This window comes from Dasypus novemcinctus, chromosome 18 (genome assembly GCF_030445035.2).
Source record: "Dasypus novemcinctus isolate mDasNov1 chromosome 18, mDasNov1.1.hap2, whole genome shotgun sequence".
Classification (NCBI taxonomy): domain Eukaryota; kingdom Metazoa; phylum Chordata; class Mammalia; order Cingulata; family Dasypodidae; genus Dasypus; species Dasypus novemcinctus.
In genome coordinates, this window is record NC_080690.1 from 51,732,205 (window position 1) to 51,750,556 (window position 18,352).

General features: G+C 58.7%; 1 protein-coding gene across 1 annotated transcript in view; it reads right to left on the reverse strand.

Moving 5' to 3' along the window:
* Positions 1–4,708: 4,708 nt before the first annotated feature.
* Positions 4,709–18,352, reverse strand: part of PEPD (peptidase D) — a 116,427-nt gene continuing 102,783 nt past the window's right edge. Inside the window, exons 12-15 of the mRNA XM_058280121.2 lie at positions 16,925–17,073; positions 8,821–9,005; positions 5,632–5,823; positions 4,709–5,211 (exon numbers count right to left, since the gene is read on the reverse strand). Coding sequence (XP_058136104.1) covers positions 5,074–5,211; positions 5,632–5,823; positions 8,821–9,005; positions 16,925–17,073 — 664 coding nt within the window. The 3' untranslated portion in view covers positions 4,709–5,073. The remainder of the gene's footprint in view (positions 5,212–5,631; positions 5,824–8,820; positions 9,006–16,924; positions 17,074–18,352) is intronic.

Consider the following 18,352-nt stretch of genomic DNA (forward strand, 5'->3'; position numbering starts at 1 on the left):
TAATAAGATTTTACTAAAACATGACCAGATTTTTGAAATTCAGGTCATGAGTATGAAATTCTCAAATTTACATTTAGAAATGTGTGCAATAGTTAATATTAAAAGCAGTTTTGATGTGTTTCTTAATCCCCATTAGAGGGCTTGACTAGTACCTGAACAACCCATTTATCACTCTGTGCTTTCTAATGCTTTAGAAATAGGGAAAGTTGTTTTACTATTTGATAAAAGCTAGGAAGAAGAAAATTCATTCTGTAGCTATTAGATCTGCTTCTCAGGAAAAAGTGCTAACTTGTTCTTTTTGTTCCTAGCTTTCCTCAGTGTGTGAGATTACTCTATTTTTTTAAATAAAATTTTATTTCTTTCAATGAATTTGAAATAAAAAAAAATAAAAACCAAACCACTTGGGATAATGACTGTATTTCATTGTGGGTTTCTTCATGTTAGATGCCAAGAAAACAGTTGAGATGTCATATGGCTCTCAGGAACAGATCCAATGTCTTGCTGTCTTTTGTGTTCCTAGCCCAGGGTGTGGGAAACAAGCAGAGGTCCAATTCCAGATTTCCCTTAGTGGATTGGAAAATGGTTTTTAGTCACTTGGTCTAATCTGAGAATGGATATCAGAGTAGGGAAAGCAGTACTGTGTTCCTGCTTAGACACTTGGTGTCTCAGATTGTATGGTTTCAATTTACAGTGTGGTAGGGATTTCTTAGGTGTTAAGGTAGATATCATGAATGTAAAGTAGAACCTTCCCCCTAATGATACAAACTTACAGTGGGTTTTCATCATGTTTTCATTTACGTAATGCCATTGATAGTCTGTAGAGATGAATTTGCTGAATTCCAAGTATTGTGAGTCTAAGAAGCTTATTGGGAGCTGAATGCTTCAAGAAAAAAATGCCATTCAGATACTTTTATAATTCTTCAATTATTTTCTCATCTTGGGAAATAAATTTCTACTTGTTGCCTTTAATGAAAATTGTAGTATGATAATTTCTATGGGTAGTATGTGTTGTTTCATTTTTATGAAATTAGTTGTAATTTAGAATCCAGTAACTGGCCCTTGGGAATTTTATATAGGAATTATTTCTTTGTGAAGGTGGCAGCGCTTTGAATAAAAGCACTTTTAGACCTATTGCTCTTTCACTGCCTCTGTAAGTAGCATTTTACACATACATTCAGAGAACACCATCCCCTAGATATTATTTTACTGCAACATCCCAACTCCTCACAGAGCCCTGGGCCTGAAAATTATTTAGAGATGTCTAGAGAAATGGGGTTGGAAAGAATGGAGTTGTCAAGGAGGCAGCTTTAGTCCAAGTCCTTTTTGCAGCCCAGATACCCAAGTCTTCTCGTTCTCTCCAAGGCAGCTATTAGGATCAGATGCCTTTCCACATTACCACCTTCTAATTCTATGTCCTTTTTCATACCTGTCAGCTTTATACCTGTCTCATCCTATGCAGAGCCACCCTCCTTTTCCTGGATCTGGTGGGTGCCTCTACTCATTATGTGCTGTGCAGTGCCTGTTGCTTTGTTGCATGCAGGGTTAAACCCAAACTCCTTGGGATATGGGTCCATTGGATCTTGCCAACTTTCTTTCCTTCCAGCCTCACTCTTACATCCCTTTGCTTTGGCCACAGGGCTTTTCCAAGCTCTTTTTATTCCAAGAGTTTGGGGCAATTCTTTGCGTCTGGCAGGCTTTATCTCCTCTTGCTTCTCCCTTACAACCAGTCCTATCTCAGCCCCCTGACTTTCTACACAAGGTCAAGTCTTGTTCTTTTCTTCATGGCACTTTGCAAGATTTGAGATGATATATTTATGCATGTTTGTTTAAGGGGAAGCCTCTCTTTGATGTCTGCAGGCTGCAGAGTTTATTTTTACACTGCTCTGGCACATGGTAGATGTTCAAAGTGAATAGCTAGACCCTTCCAGGGTTTGGAGAAGGATTTCAGCTAGCTGTTCCAGCTTTCTGGAAAGGTCTCTAATGTATCTCTGAAGCTTTGCAACTTCCTCAGGAGACAGACCTGTGCTTTCAAAGAATGCCCTTTGACCTACTGACCTGTGTTAAACCAGAATCACATCCATGTTCCCAACCCTCTTGGACAGTGAGTGTTTAGTTACTGAGAATGAGCTTCTCCTTGCTGTTTTATGTGTGTGTGTGTGTGTGTGTGTGTGTGTTCACTTTGAAAATCAGAGGAAATGTTTGTGTGGCATGTGCAGCTTGGGTATGAAATGTCTGAAAAGAAATCAAGGATGGAAGTGATAACTTGGCTGGTTTTTTGTTTTTTTTTTTAATTACTTGAACTAAACCATCCATTTCAACTTTGATTGCTTTTATCCCTGGAGTGGAGGGACTGAAACCCTCTATAACAGAAAATACCTATCTCAGGTACAGCTGAATGCTTAAACTGTCCTGACCCTCAGAAAGACAAAATCTTTACTCCAACTGCTCAGTGTTCCAGTGGGCTAACTTAAGAAAGTGGATCTCTGCACCAGCCAAAAACCTCAAAAACATAAATGTTCTAAAGCTAAGAAGCAACTAAGATACATGGTGAGTTGAAACTGAGATGGGCTCTTTTATTTTGATGTGGCCACATTAAAAGTTCTGTTATTTTCATAGGAAGAAATCATTTTGCATTAAACTTTTCAGTGACTTTCTAAATCTCTTTAGGCTACAGTTTTTCTGCCCCATCACAGTCTCAGATATTTTGCCATCCTTTCTTTATTGCTTTTCACCTCAGCTTGGCAACTCTTGGCTGTGAGTGCTGGGAGAAGCAAACCCCGGCTTGGGGCACAGACTTCTAAGTGCTGACTCCAGGGATGGGGGCTGGACAAGCAGAAGTAGGGGTGGAGATTCTCATCCTGCTATTGGCAGGGACCAGGCTCAGCCGGGCCCTTGATGGTGCTCATTGCTTCCGAGGGGAAAGTGGTCAGCGGGTTTGCCCTTACGGAGGTGTGATTGTTTGAAGTTCTTTTATGAAATCCTTAAAAAAAACTAATCATTCCTGTTTGTCAGTAAGGCATTAATCAGGTTGAGTCTCCACCCTCTTGCTGGGTCTGATAAAAACGAGACACACACAGGGAAAGGAAACCACCGGATTTGATCCTGCAGTGTGAGAGTGAGGACTCCAGTTTTGCCCACAGCTGAGCTGCAAGGAGAGAAAGAGCCCAAAAGGCTCAAAGAACTGAGGCTCAGGGAGAGATAAGCCATATGCCTGATAGCTTGTGGCTGAATTTGGGGAGAAAGTGGAGCAGCTGAGACTGACGGACACCTGGAAAAAGACAAGCCTTACGTCTGGTTGCCCACTGCTGAGCTCTGGGAGACAGCGGATTCTGGACAGGAAAGCAGAGACCTCAGCAGAGATCGGTGGCCATCTTACCTTGCCACAAGGCCAGACAACAGGATCAACAGTAGCTGACTTTGATGAGAAAGTACCTCTGGTGCCTTGATTTGGACATTTCACTGCCTTGGTATATAAGCTTTTATACCAAATAAATCCCCATTATAAAAGCGAACCCATTTCTGGTTCTTTGCATTGGCAACCCTTTGGCAAACTAAAACCACAAGACAAATGGTGTCGACAAGATGGAAGGAGAGAGAAGCAGATTTGGCTATACTGATAGAGCATCTGCCTACCATATAGGAGGTTCAGGGTTCAAACCTAGGGCCTCCTGACCTTTGTGGTGAGCTGGTCCACGTGCAGTCCTGATGTACGCAAGGAGTGCCCTGCCATGCAGGGGTGTCCCCCACATAGGGGAGCCCCACGCGCAAGAAGTGTGCCCCGTAAGGAGAGCCACCCCATGTGAAGAAAGCGCAGCCTGCCCAGGAGTAGCACGCACACACACAGCTGATGCAGCAAGATGATACAACAAAAAGAGACACGGATTCCTGGTGCCACTGACCAGAATGCAAGCAGACACAGAACAACACAAAGCAAATGGACACAGAGAGCAGACAACGGGGTGGGGGTGGAGGGGAATAAATATTAGGAAAAAAAAAAAGGAGAAAGTCACCTTGACCATATGCTGCCTTTGGGCCCAGTGTTTCTCAGACAGGTGGTGGCTTTGCCAGGATGTCCCAGGTAAAAAGGAAATCAAGGGCAGTGTATCTCTCAGCAAGGCTCAAGTTTTCAATAACGGCTCCTAAATTGACACTCAGTAATACATAATTCTGCTCCCCTTCAGAAATCTAGGTTTGAGGGCACTGTCAGAAAGGCCTCTTGACTGGTTTACTTGTTAATGTGTGCAAAGAAAGGCATGGCGGAGGCTACCTTGGCTGGCCTGACTGGCACGAGTGCCTAGGCTGTGTGGTCTCTCCCTGCAGCCAAGCTTCTGCTGTGCTGGAACTCCCAGGGTGAAGCTTGGCCCAGTGCTCCCGTGCCACCTTGCCTGTGGGTGGTTCTCAGTCTTGTCCCTCAGAAGCATCTAGGGTGCCCGTGGAACACAGACTCCCTGGACACCAGCCCTGGAGAGTGGGCTCCAATAGACCATTGGATGCCTGTTAGGCCTGGGAAGCCCTGCAGCAGGTGAAGGAAGGGGACACGCCAGAACCTAGTGGAATCCCAGGGAGCTCAGAGCAGGCTCCTGTGCCCCACCAGGCCCATCTGAGGCTGAAACCTGTGCTGTCAATGCTTTTCCTGACACGAGGTGAACTGGCATCTCGGGATCCCCAGCCATGCCTAAGCCCACAGAGGGATACAGGAAAGGAGGAGGCCATTTTAGGAAGATTTTTATTGCAAATTCCATTCTGCATATTAATTATTGAGAGAAAACTCTGGGAACGCATCTTTCCTGAGAAAAGGAATACAAATGGGAGGAGGACATATCTTAGTTGCTAGAAGAATAATCATTTTCAATCAGCGCTTTCAAAGTCATTATTTAAGCACAGTGATCTTACAGAAGGTTAATGAAGGAGAGCTTCCCCTGCCCCATGAAATGGCGCTGGGTGGCAGGACCAGACCCTGAAGCCTGGACTGCAGGTGCCATCTCGCTGCTGGACAGCCAGCGCTCAGCAGCTGACCCTGGTCAAGAGAGGCGGCAGGCCAGGCCCCCAGTCACCCTGGCACTCCTGCTGGCTCTACTTTGGGCCAGAGAAGGGGACGAAGGCCTTGTCACAGCCTGCCATGCACGCTTCGATTTCCTCCACGGTACGGGGCACACAGGTCAGCAGCTCCATGCCGCTGTCGGTCACCGCAACGTCCTCCTCGATTCGGACCTATGTTGGGCCAGCAGGCAGACACTCGTTACAGGGCTGCCCAGCCTGGCCCCCACTGCTGAGGGGAGGAGCACTGTCTGGGGAGTGCTGAGTGCTGCCTGTGATGGGAACCAGCACCGAAAGGAAGGCTTCTCCCTTTGGGCTGTCTGCTCATGTCACCTCTTCATGCTGTCTCTCACCCCCGCACTTGGCAGGTGTATAGGAGCCTTGGAGTGGGCAGGGCTCTTACAGAACCTCTGTCCTTCCTGTTGAGGGTGAGGCATCTTTCTAGCCCGTGACAGACTAGGGAAAGGCAGGCCAGGCCCTTCTCAAGTATGAGGAGGTTAAGATCACTTCTTCTTGGGACAAAGAGGGGACGAGCAGGTGGAGTAGTGGGTGGGTAATTCTGGGAACAAGAATGCTGAGCCCCTTGGCACTCACCCCACCAAAGCCGCGAAAGCGCTGCAGGATGTCAGGGTTAAAGAAGCAGGCGCGGGCTGGGTCCTTAAGGGCCTCGTCCAGGAGGTGGTCGATGAAGTAAATGCCTGGCTCCACAGTGAGCACCATGCCGGGTTCCAGGCACCGGGCCGTGCGCAGGCTCCGCAGGCCGGGCTCGTCGATGCGCTCCACACCCTGGGGACGGGAAAGGAGGGAGGCCCAAGTGACCACTGGACCAACCAGGGGGATGGGGTGGGTGCTGGCTTCAGGCCAGGGCCACTGCCTCATGCAGGAGACCGATGGGCAAGAAAGAACCGACAAGCTTCTCTGCTTCAAGCAGGAGTCACCTAGGGCTCGCTGAGCCTGGGGTAAGGCCTCCTGACCCCGGGCATTGTGGGCCCAGACAAGGTCCCTGCCCTGCAGTGCAGCACCACAGGCACTTCTGAAAAGCCCTCTGCTCTTGGCACATACCCGAGATTTTGAGTGTCCCTGCCTATGTTCCCTTGAGAATTGCCTGCAGGCTGGTGGGCACCCATGTGCACACACCCAGGGCCAACTGCCCAGGCTGGCCCATGGGGCTGACAGGGTCCAACTGCCCTCACTCAAACCCCTCTCCTGGCCAGGGCACCAGGAGAAGTATAAGCAAAGCCAGTGAAGCCAAGATAGCTCTTAAGGAGGTTGCATCTTTCCTTCCAAGCAGCTCAAGTGGGAACTGGCCCCAGAAGTGCTGGGCCCAGCTCCCCCCCCCCCGGCCAAGTCCCAGGTTTTCCATGAGGCCTTCCAGGAGGAGGGACAGGTGTTGTCATTGTGATGGGCCTGCCAGCGCCAGCACAGGCACGTCCATGTGCAAATGCGCATGCATGCCACGGGCACGGTGGCACTGTGGCTCCCACAGGAGAGGCGTTCCAGCAGGGCCTGGGGCCTCCCCCCGGGGCTGCCTCCCCCTTCTACTCTGGGCCCTGGGAAAGGGCACCCAGCCTTGGAGGAATGGGCTGCAGGGGCACAGGCCTGCCCCCCAGATGTGCATACCCAGCCTGGCTCTGCCACACCCCCAGGCACATCCCTCAGGGCTGCCGGGGGCTGGAAGCTCAGGAGGTGCCCCCAGGACTCACAAGGGCCCCTGCCTTCCCCAGGTCCCTGAAGGACCCTGCCCACATGGGTAGCAGGCATGCTTTCTGGTCCTAATCCCAGCCTGCCGTGCACCACTCCAGACTCCCCTTGGGAAGTCCAGCTGCTGGAGATAGAGCTGTCATTTCTGAGTGTTTGGGCGCCAAGAACATGAGACTTCAATTAGCGGTTCATGTAAGGTAACCAGAAACAGGCCACTCAGCCTGCATTGCTGGGCACAGCAGGGGGAGGCGGTGTGAATCTGTGCTGTGAGCCAGGCCGGGATGGAGGGACTCAGACCCCCACGGGTCAAGGGTCTACCCAGGCCTGGCTCTTGGCATGGACGCTGTGGTGCCTGGCACTACCACCCTGTTTTCTCAGCCTCTGAGGAGGGGCTGAGGTGCTAGAAGGCAGGGTTCACCACAGCTGGGAGGGCCCAGTCTGGAGTGACAGCCTCTGTTCTCAGGTGAAGGGTGCCTGTGGGGCAGTCAGGGACTTGTCATAGCCTGGGGTCTCTGTTCCTGCCCCCAGGAGTGCCTGCCCCTCAGAGCCCCTCACCTTCATGCCTGTCTCCTCTGCACCCTGTGACTATCACAGTTAGGGGCCTGGCTGAGGCAAAGACTGGACCAGGCACTGCCTCTGTTCCTGTCAGTCCTCAGTTCCTGTCTGCCCCTGCCCTGCTGCCCCGTGTGTCAGTGGGGCAGGCAGGCTACTCTGCCGGAGCAGGACTGCTGGGGGCAGGGGAGGGCACGGGTCATTCCCCCTCCTGAGCACCAGGGACAGGCAGCAGCCCTCCAGGCTGGTGGCGGGGGGGCTGCCCTCCAGCCAGAGCCCCTAGACCCAGGAGCTTGAGCCCTGGGTGGACAACCTGCCCACACTCTACCTGTGCCAGCCTCTGCTGGGCTGAGGACTTGACGAGGCCTTGACTTGACTGGGTCGGTAGAGGAGACCCAGATGTGCCCATAGGCCTGAAGTGAAACAAATGACTTTCATAGGAAAAGCCTTTTTTTTTTTTTTTAATTCCACAGTGTTTATCTGTCAGAAGAATAGACTCTACGAGCACAAAAGGCTGCTTACTGGAAAAGATGAAAACAGTTTGCTGCCAATTTTCTCTGGTGGAAAAAAAGTGCTGTGGCGACTAATGAATAATGAACCTTAGTTAACAATGTCTGGAAGGCTCTGCTCTTGGCTCCCTGCATACAATGTGAGGGAGAGAAATTAGGAAATTAAAACTGATTTTGTTTCTCCAAATTTAACTGTTTACACTTGAGAAAAAAAATAATTGAATAATAATGCTTCTCTTGAGCAATTTTTCCCCCCAAAATTGTCCTAGTGCTTTCAAAATACCCTGCAGCCAGCAGGCCAAGCTGTGTCTTGGCCAACCGGCAGTGGGGCCCAGGGCGCATGCTGCTTGCATAATCCACCCCCTGCACTGTGGGCAGCAGGCCAGGCAGAGGGACGGACTCACCCCCACCCACAGGGCCCGGAGAGGCTGCAGCCACCTGCCTGCTAGCACCCCCTGGGTGGGCCCTTCTGGGATCAGCCAGCCAGGAGGAGAGGCAGAGGGGAGGCCTCGTCCGTCCGGAGATACCCCCAGAAGCTTGCCCTGGAGGCTGGAGACCAGGAGGCTGCAGGGGCGGCTGGGCAGGGTCAGCCATTCTCTGCAAGGACCGGGGATCCCCCTCACTCCCGTCTGAATGAAGCCCAGATGCAGGAGGACGTGAGGGGTGCAGTCCTGGTCCCAGCCTGGCTTCAGGGCTCCCCCCACTCTGTGCGCTGACCACCTACTATTCTCAGGGCAGGGCCCAGTGCTCAGAGAGCACCCGTCTCCAGCCCAGGTCTGTGGAGGCAGCCACAGAAGAGGCACTCAGGGTCCACCCCTGCCTCAGGCCAGGAACTGATGGGGGTGGAGGAGGAGGGACAGTGGGTGGTGCCGGGCCCTCACCATCCCTCCCTCACCGTGACCACAGGGCACACCTGCCCCATGCTATCACCCTCCAGCCCCCAGAGCCCACTCCATCCCAGGGAGGGCTGGCTCGGTGGAGCCCCCAGGCCAGCTGCTCTGGCCAGCATGTCCACACTGACCTCAGGGTAGCCGCCCACGTCGTGGACGTCAATGCCCAGGAAATGGCCGAGCCCATGAGGCATGAACACGGCTCCCAGGTGGGCTTGGACCATGGCGTCCACGCTGCCCCTCAGGATGCCAATGCGGGCCAGCTCCTCCAGGTGGATGCGGTCAGCCAGCCGGTGCATGTCAGGCCACCAGACACCTATGGTTCAGAGGGGGGCTGCGGTGAGCGGTGGAGACAGGTGGTCCAGCCAGGGCTCCAGGGCAGGGGCCGGGAGGCTTTAACGTGAAGGGCAGGGGTTCTGGCAAGGTGTCTGGTGCCCCAGGGTGGCCCTCTGTGCTGGGCTCCCAGGCAAAGCACGAGCCCCTTCTTCTCATCCATTCTGCCCCAGGGATGGGCTCCTGTCACCCATGGCCAGGGCCCAGCTCATGCCAAGTTCACCCCAGACCAGCTTCACCTCTGGGCAACCCGAGGGAAAAGCACGTGCCCCCCAACAGTGGCAAAAGAGTAACCTCAGTGAGCCTGGGCCCGAGCCTCAGGCCTGGCTTTTGCTGCTGTGGGGCAAAGGAGAAGCTGGGGCTGGGGGCACCCTGTACACCAGAGCTTGGCTGAGACACCTTTCGAGCAGTTTGTAAGGGACAAAGGTTTCTGGGGTGAAGGTGCAGCTGGCATAGCCTTTTGGGTTGTCACTGTGAGGATCCCCACGCTCTCCCAGGCGTCTGAACCCCAGGGTGCTTATCAGTGCCTCATTGCACCATGTCTCTGGGGCAAGGGTCACAGCAGGAATCTCCCTAAGCAGAGCTTCTGGGGCCACAGGGCTCTGGGGGGTGCAGGGGCCTAAGCCCAGAGCCAGCCTCCAGCCCTGCCTGGCCCCTCGGGCCCTTGGAGCTGCAGCACAGGACCTTGGAGCTACCTTCTACCCTCTAGGAGTAGCTATCCCCTGGGGCTGCTCCTGTCCTGCCCCCAGGCTCTGGGGTCCCCACTGCAGCCTCTCTTCGAGGGGGCTTCCCCCAGGTTCCTGCCACTCCAAGGGGGTTCCACATGCGGATGCAAGGTGCTGTGCCCTCCCTGGTGGAGCAGCCCAGGAACCCTCCCTGCCATGCGCTGTCCTAGCTGAGCCAGTCTGTGCCCTCCCCACCCCATCACTGCAGGGTGCAGCTACCTGGGGAGCACTGCGGGCTCCTGTCTGACCCAGGGCTGAGTGAGGGTCAGGTCCCCAGGGGCTGGGCTTGGCACTCTGAGTTCCTGCCAGCAGAGGGCAGGCACAGGCTCGGGGTGAGTGGGGGCCAGGAGTGGGAATCCACCCAGGAGACAGACCGGCACCCCTCAGACACTTGCTTGTTCCCTTCTCTGCCTGGGGAGGTTGGGGACACACAGTTGGGGTCTCAAGCCAGTTAAAGCTGCACTCTACCTCTTGCACCCCAAGATTTGGGCTCTGAGCAAGTGGAGGGGTGGGGGGTACCTGGCCACTCACAGCAGGGCCCAGGCCCCTGGGCATGGGAGGCAGAGGGCGCGGGAAGAGGCCCAGCCTGCCTACAGAGGCCCTCATGGAGTCCAGAGTCCTTTTCTATGTAGGGCCCCCACTGCAAACTTGCTCTGCTGGCCCCAGCCTGTGAAGACCGAAGGGGCTTCCTGGGTGTGTGAAACCCCCTGGGCAGACTGGGTGGGGGCGGCTCTCATGGCCTGGCCTTCCTGGAATCCAGGCCACGTGTGACCTGGACACACCCACGATGCTGGCTGCACAGTCTCTGGCATGTACCATGTGGCTGGGGGCAGCAGCCCTGAACAGTGGCCTCTGCCACTGTTTTATCACAGTGACATGCCAGACCTGTGCTCAGCACTTCATTTTCCTTATGTTCCCAGGGCCCAAACGCAGCCTGCCCGTGAGACCCAACCTGGCCCACCCGACATCCCCACCTTGCCCCCCGCAGCGTCCTCCACACCAGGCCACCACCTTTCTGTTCCTGAAACGGCAGACCCTTTGCTGGGACCTCTGCCCGGCCACTCTTCCCTGGTCTTCACCGGCAAACCCTTGGCCTTGGGGTCTCAGCATCAAAGCTGTCACCGCCTTGGAGAGACCTCCCAGCCCCTCTCTCCCCACTGCCCCCATTCTTTCCTCGTGGCACTTTCCGGCCTCAAACAGTTCTGCTTACTGGCTTCTTGGGCCTCCCGCCAGAATCGAGGGTTCTGGGGTTGGGGCTAGCAGCTCACCCGGGGCCTGGTCCATGGTGAGGAGTCCGCACCTGACTGCAAGAAAGCGTGCTCCCGCTCAGGGGCACGCCTCCAAAGGGCCTCCCCAAACACCCTGCACCCCGGGTGCCCCTGGTCAGGTCTGGCAGACTGCCTTACGCTTCTCCCGGACAGGGGCCCCTTCCAGTTGCTGAACGGGAGCCCGGGAAGCGCTGCGTTGAGTTCAGCCCTGGCAGTTCCGTCAGTGGGCTGTGGCCCTGGCCTGGTTTCGGCAGAGGGGACCAGGTATAAATCACAGGGGCGGTGGCAGCTCAACCCCCTCCTGTCCTCGGGCCCCTGCAGGAGCCGGCCCGGCGCCCGGCGTCGGGCCCTGGCGGCCCCCACGGCGCCTGGAGCCATCCTTGCCCGCGCGCCCTCAGGAAAGGCTGCACACACCGCCTCTTGGCTGCGAGTGAGCGGGTGTTCCCGCCTGCGTGCGGTTAGGGCTATGACAGTGATGACGCCTCCAGCAACTTGGCCCCCGTGCCTGGCCCTGACGGTGCGTACTACACCCGCGGCCAGGCAGCGGGGGTCCCTAACTGCGTGAGCGGGTCCTCAGACCCCGAGCCCTCCCACTCCAGCAGCCCGCTGGCCCACACGTCCCGGCGCGCCCACACCGAGGCCTGTTTGCCCTGCCCACGCCCGTTGCCCCCGGGACGACGCGGCGTAGCTAGACCCAGCGCCATCCCTCTGCACTCACACTTCCAGCAAGTACCGACTCTTGTCCCCGCTTCCCCTAAAGGTCCCCTCTTGAACCTGTCCCCTCTTGCAGCCCTCCCCCTCCCTTCCATCCTGCACACAGCTCAGAAGCCAGGGCCACCTCTTCAGGATGTGGGGTGGACCGAAAGCAAACACTGCCACTGACCCCGCAGTCCCAAGGACGCAGCCGGGGCCTTGGCCTGGCCTCCCTCTCCAGCCTCATTGTGCACCCACTTCTGGGTTTGCAGGGGCCTGACGGGCCAGCAGTCTGAGGGCAGGCCCTACTGTGTGCTTGCTGCCTGCTGTTTACTCTTCCCATGGGCCCCTGTGAAGGGGCACCTTCTCCAGGAAGCCCTCCCTGACTGCCCTGCCCTGTGTTGCCAGTGCTCACCATGGCACAGCTGGGGCTTACTTATGGCCCCCTGTGCCTGGGGATAGCAGGGCCTGTGCCCAGCTCCGTACCTGGTAGACACCACCTATGGGGTGAGCGGGGCTCCCAGCTTCCCTCAAAGTCCTCTCTTAAAGCCAGTGTTGGGAGTCCACGAGCCCAGGATGTGGCCATGGTGCCTCTTACCGCCTGCTTGGCACAATCAGACCCCAGGGTGGGCAGGACAACCTCTGGGTTGGACCCCACGATCTGCCACATGGCATTGTTGGGCTCAGAAAACGAGCCTGGTGCCCAGGCCCCAAATGCCTTGGCAGCAGCCCCAGCTCCCCGGCCAGTGTTCTGTGCCCCCCAGGACCTCTCATCCATCCCCCTGCAGCACCCACTCCGGAGGGGCCTGGAGCCTGTGGCCTGGACTGGCCCCTTAAGCCTCTGCAGCATCCATCACAGCCTGGAGGCTGCCTGCCCAGAGTGACAGCCCTGAGGGGCTACGGAGGCCCGGCGCCAAGCTGGGGAGGCAGCAAAGGGCTGCACGGGCTGCATCCTTCCAGCACTTCCAGACAAAGCTCGTTTCATCGGAGCTGTCAGGGGCCTCAGGGAGGGGAAGTACGCCAGCCCTGGGGGTGCAGGAGGAAACGCCAGGGCTGGGGTCCTGGGCCATGGGCCGCGGGCTGCAGGGGGCCGCCTGTCAGGCTGTGCTGGCACAGCGTGGGGGCCTCCGGTCTGCCCCGGCCGGCAGCGGGGACAGGCAGACCCCCACAGCTGCCAAGGCCTTGGGGACCCCCTCGCCTGCAGAAGAGCAGGGTAGCTGCTCTGGCTGCCGGCCTCGATGTGGAGGCAAGCATGGCTGACTTCTGGGGACACATCGTCCCCCACACCTCAACCGAGCTGGGCTGAGAACCCCGAGGAGCCAACGGGGGCCAGTGGGGGCTGGAGCTCACCCGCCATCCTGCGTGTTCTGCGGCATGGAGGGGATCTTGGGCTGGGAGGGCAGACAAAGACCCATACCTACAGCCAGTCCCTGCCACTGTCTGGGTCCTGCCACCTGTGGTGGGGGCGCTGCGGCCCCTGCCTCCTGTTTGCTCGGGCCCCGCATTCTGCACCTATCCCTATGGATGAGGCGGGGCAGGCAGTGCAGCCCCTTGGCCCCTTGCCCCTGGCCCGAGACCAGGGAAGGCTGGGATTGGGGTCAGGCACACAGCCACACAGGCTGGGCATGCAACAAAGAGGTGTCACTCACAGGCTGTGACGTGCCTACAGCCACAGATCCGAGAGGAGAGGTGCCCCGGGCTGCTCAATGGACAGTCTGCACTGCTTGGGGCGGGGCGTGCCACTCAGGGAGGGTCCTTGGGGTGGGGCCAGGTGGAGCAGAAAAGATGGGGCCTGCAGCCTGGGGCAAGGGAGGTAGGGTGGCCAAGTGGGAAAGGAGGGAGAGGGGCTGTGCCTGAGGGCTGGGAAGTAGGCACAAGGCTGCACTAGGCATGGGTGCTTATCGGCCCAGAGTACAGGGTGGGTAGCACTGAAGGGACCAGGAGGGCCCCACGGTGGGTGGCCGGTGCTGGGCGCCTGCCCCAGGGCCCGCCCCACCCTGCCTGCTTTGCTGGCCTTCTCAGCAGTAACCCTGCCCACTGCTGTGCTCCATGGTGGCCATGGATATCGGCACCCCCAGCCATGGAGACGGGGGGCCCTAAGGGTGGGCCGCCCACCTGCCCTGCATGGAGGCCCTCCCCACACCTGGGGTTCTCCTGGTGGCTGTGGAGTTCAGCTCCCAGGACTGGCCACAGTGGGGCCATCTTCCCAGCCGTGGCAGCTGAGTGCACTGCCCACCTCGTGTGGACTCCTGCCAGTTAGCACTCCCGTCCAGCACGCTCAGCTTGCTGTCCCCAGTGTCCTGACAACCACGAGGTGCCCTCGTCCTCTGCCCAGGGGCTGGGGGACTGTGCGCCAGGGCCAGTGTGCTGGAGGAGCTTTGGCCTCGCCCCGGGGCATCTTGGTGTGTTTTCCTGGCTCATCTATTCCCGCCTCCCTGGAAGGTGGTGGGAAGCAGTCATGTGTCTTGGCCCAGGAGCTGGACCCACACAGCAGGGGCCTTTACGCTGGGACAGGGCGTGGGGCTGTGCCAGTAGAGGCCTCGGTGGGAAGGGCTGCTCGGCTTCCACAGGAAGGGCCATGCCTGGGGACCCTGGGGGAATAACCACTGTTCACTGGCCAACAACTTTCCTTGCATCTATAGTACTTACAGGCTTTAGAATTGAGCAAAAACTCCTCCTGCTGGGTATAAGGAAAGAGGAGGCGGTGCTCCTCGGGTGACTAATTCCTTGATGCTGAATTGAGCAGGTGTGATGCGTTCACGTGGTCTGGGCATACCAGGACCACGGAGCCCCTGCTTCCACACCTGCTCCTGGACTGGACAGCTCTCACGGCCCTCTCCCCTCCACAGGAGGCACAGCAGCTCAGCCTGCAGTGCCCGCCTCCACGCCACCCTGTATGAACACTTCTAGAGGCGGCTGCTGCTTTCTCGCCCCACACAACTCTGCACAAGACACCGACTCCCCCTGCAGCCGCTAAGCTGGGCAGATGGCATCGGCTCCGTCACCTGGGAGCTCGTTTACTTGAAGGCTTCCTCTCTGCTCCTGCCCTTCCTCCTCCTCCTGGGGGCACAGCAAGTTCCTGGCCCCCGTTTGCTCATTAAACTCCTGTTGGACCAGTGGGGCTGGGGCTGGAGCCCCCCGGCATGGCCATGGCTCCTCAGCGGGGGCTCCAGGAAGGCTTGCTCACGCTCTCCCTCCTCTGAAACTGACTTGCGAGGACCCTTCGACAGCAGCGCTTGTCCGGCATCCCCCGTGACACATCGCCACGGGCCGTGGGCCACAGGCGGCTGTTGAGTCGAACACTGAGCCATTGAGGCTGGGCCCACAAGAGACCACACTGGTTCTGGGCTCAGGATTGGGGTTCTGGTGGTGGTGGCTGTTGAAAAAGGTTCCCCGGAGGGATGAGAGGCTAACACGCTGCTGCCCCTGAACTCCACAAATGCAGAGCCTGGTCAAGCCAGGTTCCCCGATGCCCTGCAGCCTTGACTCACCAACTCCAAGTACTAGAGAGACCCCTGACTCGTCCACCCCACCCCTCGTGGCCGTAACAAGCCTGGGCCCTGCAGCCTCAGCCTTCCTGATGGGTGGTACTGCTGCTGGCCCATCTCGTGGGCGAGGAGCCCGAGGCACCCGGCTGGGCCTGGGCCCGGTCTCTCGGGGTCAGCTGCATTCTGGAGATGAAGCCAGGTGCACAGGCATCCGGGAGGGAAGCTGCCTGCGGGGTCCTGCCCGCTTCTCTCCAGGCCTGCACAGCTGGGGAGGCGGGGGCCCACGACCTGAGCAAGGCCAACATCAGGTGTTCTCTCTCTGCTGCTCACCGAGTGGCCCAGGGTGAAGACGGTGCCTGAGCCCACGTGACCCCGGCGGGCCCTGGCCAGCCGACTCCGGCCTCGGGCTTCCCACCCCCACTCGTCTCAGCTCCTCAACTGCCATGCCGCCTTGGCGCTGGTCCCACCCAGACCCGCCTTTCCCATTTATTGGGTTGTGACGGTGCCTGGGGACCTGACTTGTTTTTGTCCACCTCTGCTACTTAGTACCCGAGATGCAGAACCGACAGGCACCTTGATGCGGGTGGCACAGGTGGCACAGGTGGCCTGGGAGAGGCAGAAGGCAGGAGTGCACCAGCTGGATCAGCTGGATTCCAGGACGGGCACAGGGCACGGCCACGTGGACCACCAGGACACGGCCGGCGGTCACCAGGAGCCCAACGCCCGCCAGGGCCAGGCCCCGCAAAGCTGCCAGGGCCTGCGGGTGGCTGCCTCAGAAAGCCCTGGAAAGCCTGAAGGAGGAACAGGACACGCCAAGTCCCTGCACCCTCCCCTCCAGGCAGAGGTGACGTCTTGGGGACCTGTCTTCACTGCTAGAAACGTCTTGTCAACCAAGGGCAGAAGAAACCAAAAGCTGGGCCTGGGGCTTGAGCCTCAGCTGCTGCCCCACAGTGTTCCCCAAACCCGCCCCTCCCAGCGCTGTGGAGTGAAGGCCAGGGGGTCTCCAGGGAGCAGCGTGGCCACCTACTAGGGTGGCGATAGGGGAGAACGTGGGACGCCCAGAGGTGCCGCCGCCAACGTGGCCTCGAGGGCACCTCCTCCGCCTGCCCTGGGGGGCCATCACCGCTGTGGGTGGGAGGTGACCCACCCCCAGGAGGACACGGCGGAGAAGGAAGCCAAGGTGGAAGCACGACACTGACGGCTGGGCTGCTGGGAGGGAAGAGCCGCGGGCCAGTCCGCACTCGGCAGCAGGGCCACGAGGGGACCCCCGTGGAGCTGAGGCGCAGGTGCCATTAGGCACCCGAGGCGCGCAGGTGGCTCAGCTCCGTGTCCACAAGCCCTGCGCAACGCCATCTGACGGAAGAGCCTCTGTCCAGGGTTGCAGAGCCAGCAGGGGCACCGCGGGCTCGAACCTCCTCCTGGACACGGGTGTCCAGAGCTGGCCGAGCCCTCCCTGGAGGGGCCAGCGCCGGGAGAGGGTGCACAGGTGGGGAAAGCCAGGCGGGCCGTGGGCTGCCCTGGCGCCGAGAGCCCCGATTCCGGGCTGAGCCGGCCTGGTGCCAGCCCCCATCCTGGAGTGCTGGGACTGCTGGGGCACCCCGGGCCCTGGCCATCCTGTCTTTTGGGCCGAGAATGGGGCTGGCAGGGGGCGACTGATGTCACAGAATGCAGGCCCTGCTGCATGGCTGCCCCCCGCCCTTGCTGGGGGACCTCCCGCAGGCCCCGCACCTGGCTTCATGGCGCTCATGACGGCACGGCAGCTCCGCAGCACCGCCTCGTAGATGGCCTTCTGGTCCGCGGTGAACTTGCCGTTGGCGGGAAACGAGCACGTGATGTCGGAAGCGAAGCAGTAATACTCGCCGCCCATGTCGAAGAGACTACGAGGAGAGGGTGGGAGGGCGGGTGAGCGGGTGGCACCACTGCCGCCCCACGGCCTCCCCCCGCCTGGCGCGGGTGGACGTCAGGTACTGGTGGCAGAGCCCCAGGAGGGGCCCCGTGGTTGGGGGAGGCCTTGAGCTGGGGACCCGGGACCAGCAGAGGTGGAGGCAGGCGGGGAGGGAGCGAGTAGCCCCGCGATGGGGCCCCTCGTGCAGCCGGGTGGGTCCCACCCACGCCCCCGCTGCCTGTCCCGCACAAGGGCCCCTTGGTCAAGGGCCGCGAGTGGAACGAGACAGGACGGGGAGGCTGTCACGGCTACGGCTGAAGCAGCGCCTTCAGCACTGGGTCGCCCGGGCAGACAGGGCGGGGCAGCAGGATGGACATATACCCTTCTCTGTCCCGCCCCACCTCAGCTCCTGGGGACAGTCAGCCAGAGTCCCCAGCCCCGTCAGGGGGTCACAGCCAAATCACAAAGCTGACAGTGACAAAACAGGCTAAGATACCGGCCCCGGCGCTGGGCGCATCCCAGGGCAGGTGGCCGCCGAGCCTGGGGGTCCTGAGGGGGCGCCCAGCTCCTGGGCAGCTTTGGGTTACTCCCCTTGGCTCGCTGCGGTCCAGAGACCCTGGTGAACCTGAGCCCAGGCCTGAGCGGCACCTTCCTGCACAGGGTCTCCCACCCAACCCAGACTCCAAACAGCCGCCAACAACCATTCCCACTGCCGGCATGCCTGCCTGTGGAACCCCAGCCTGTGGGACCCCTGCAGGAGGTGGCAGTGGCAGTGGCTTCAAGGGAAGAGTTTTAAAGGCAAACCTCGAGCACTCAGGATCCCCAGGCACTTGGCTGGAACCTGAAGTGCCCAGCTGGGCACCCTCTAATCTGTCTTTTCTGATTGCAAAATACCACGAGCAGTGTCCAGATAACACCTCAGAGGCTCTCTCGAAGGGCTGGGGGAGGAGCCGTCACAGGCGGGTCAAAGTGCAGGCTCTGGGGTACCCTGGGCCCCGAGTGACCCACCCAAGCCCTGCACCCGCAGAGGACAGTGACACAGGGCTCGGCCCTGAGCAGCCACGCCCCGGCGGCCGCTCCCCAGGAGGCCCGAGGCAAGGGGGTATCCAGGCCTGCGGCTGCCTGGAGGGCGAGTCCAGCTGGTGCGGGGGCCCAGTCCCCCCCAAGCTGTCCAGGAGAATGGGGTCCCCCTGTTGCCTCACACCGAAAGGAACACACAGGAAGGGTCTGAGCAGGCAGGACAGAGCCGGGGGCATGGGGGCCAGACTCCT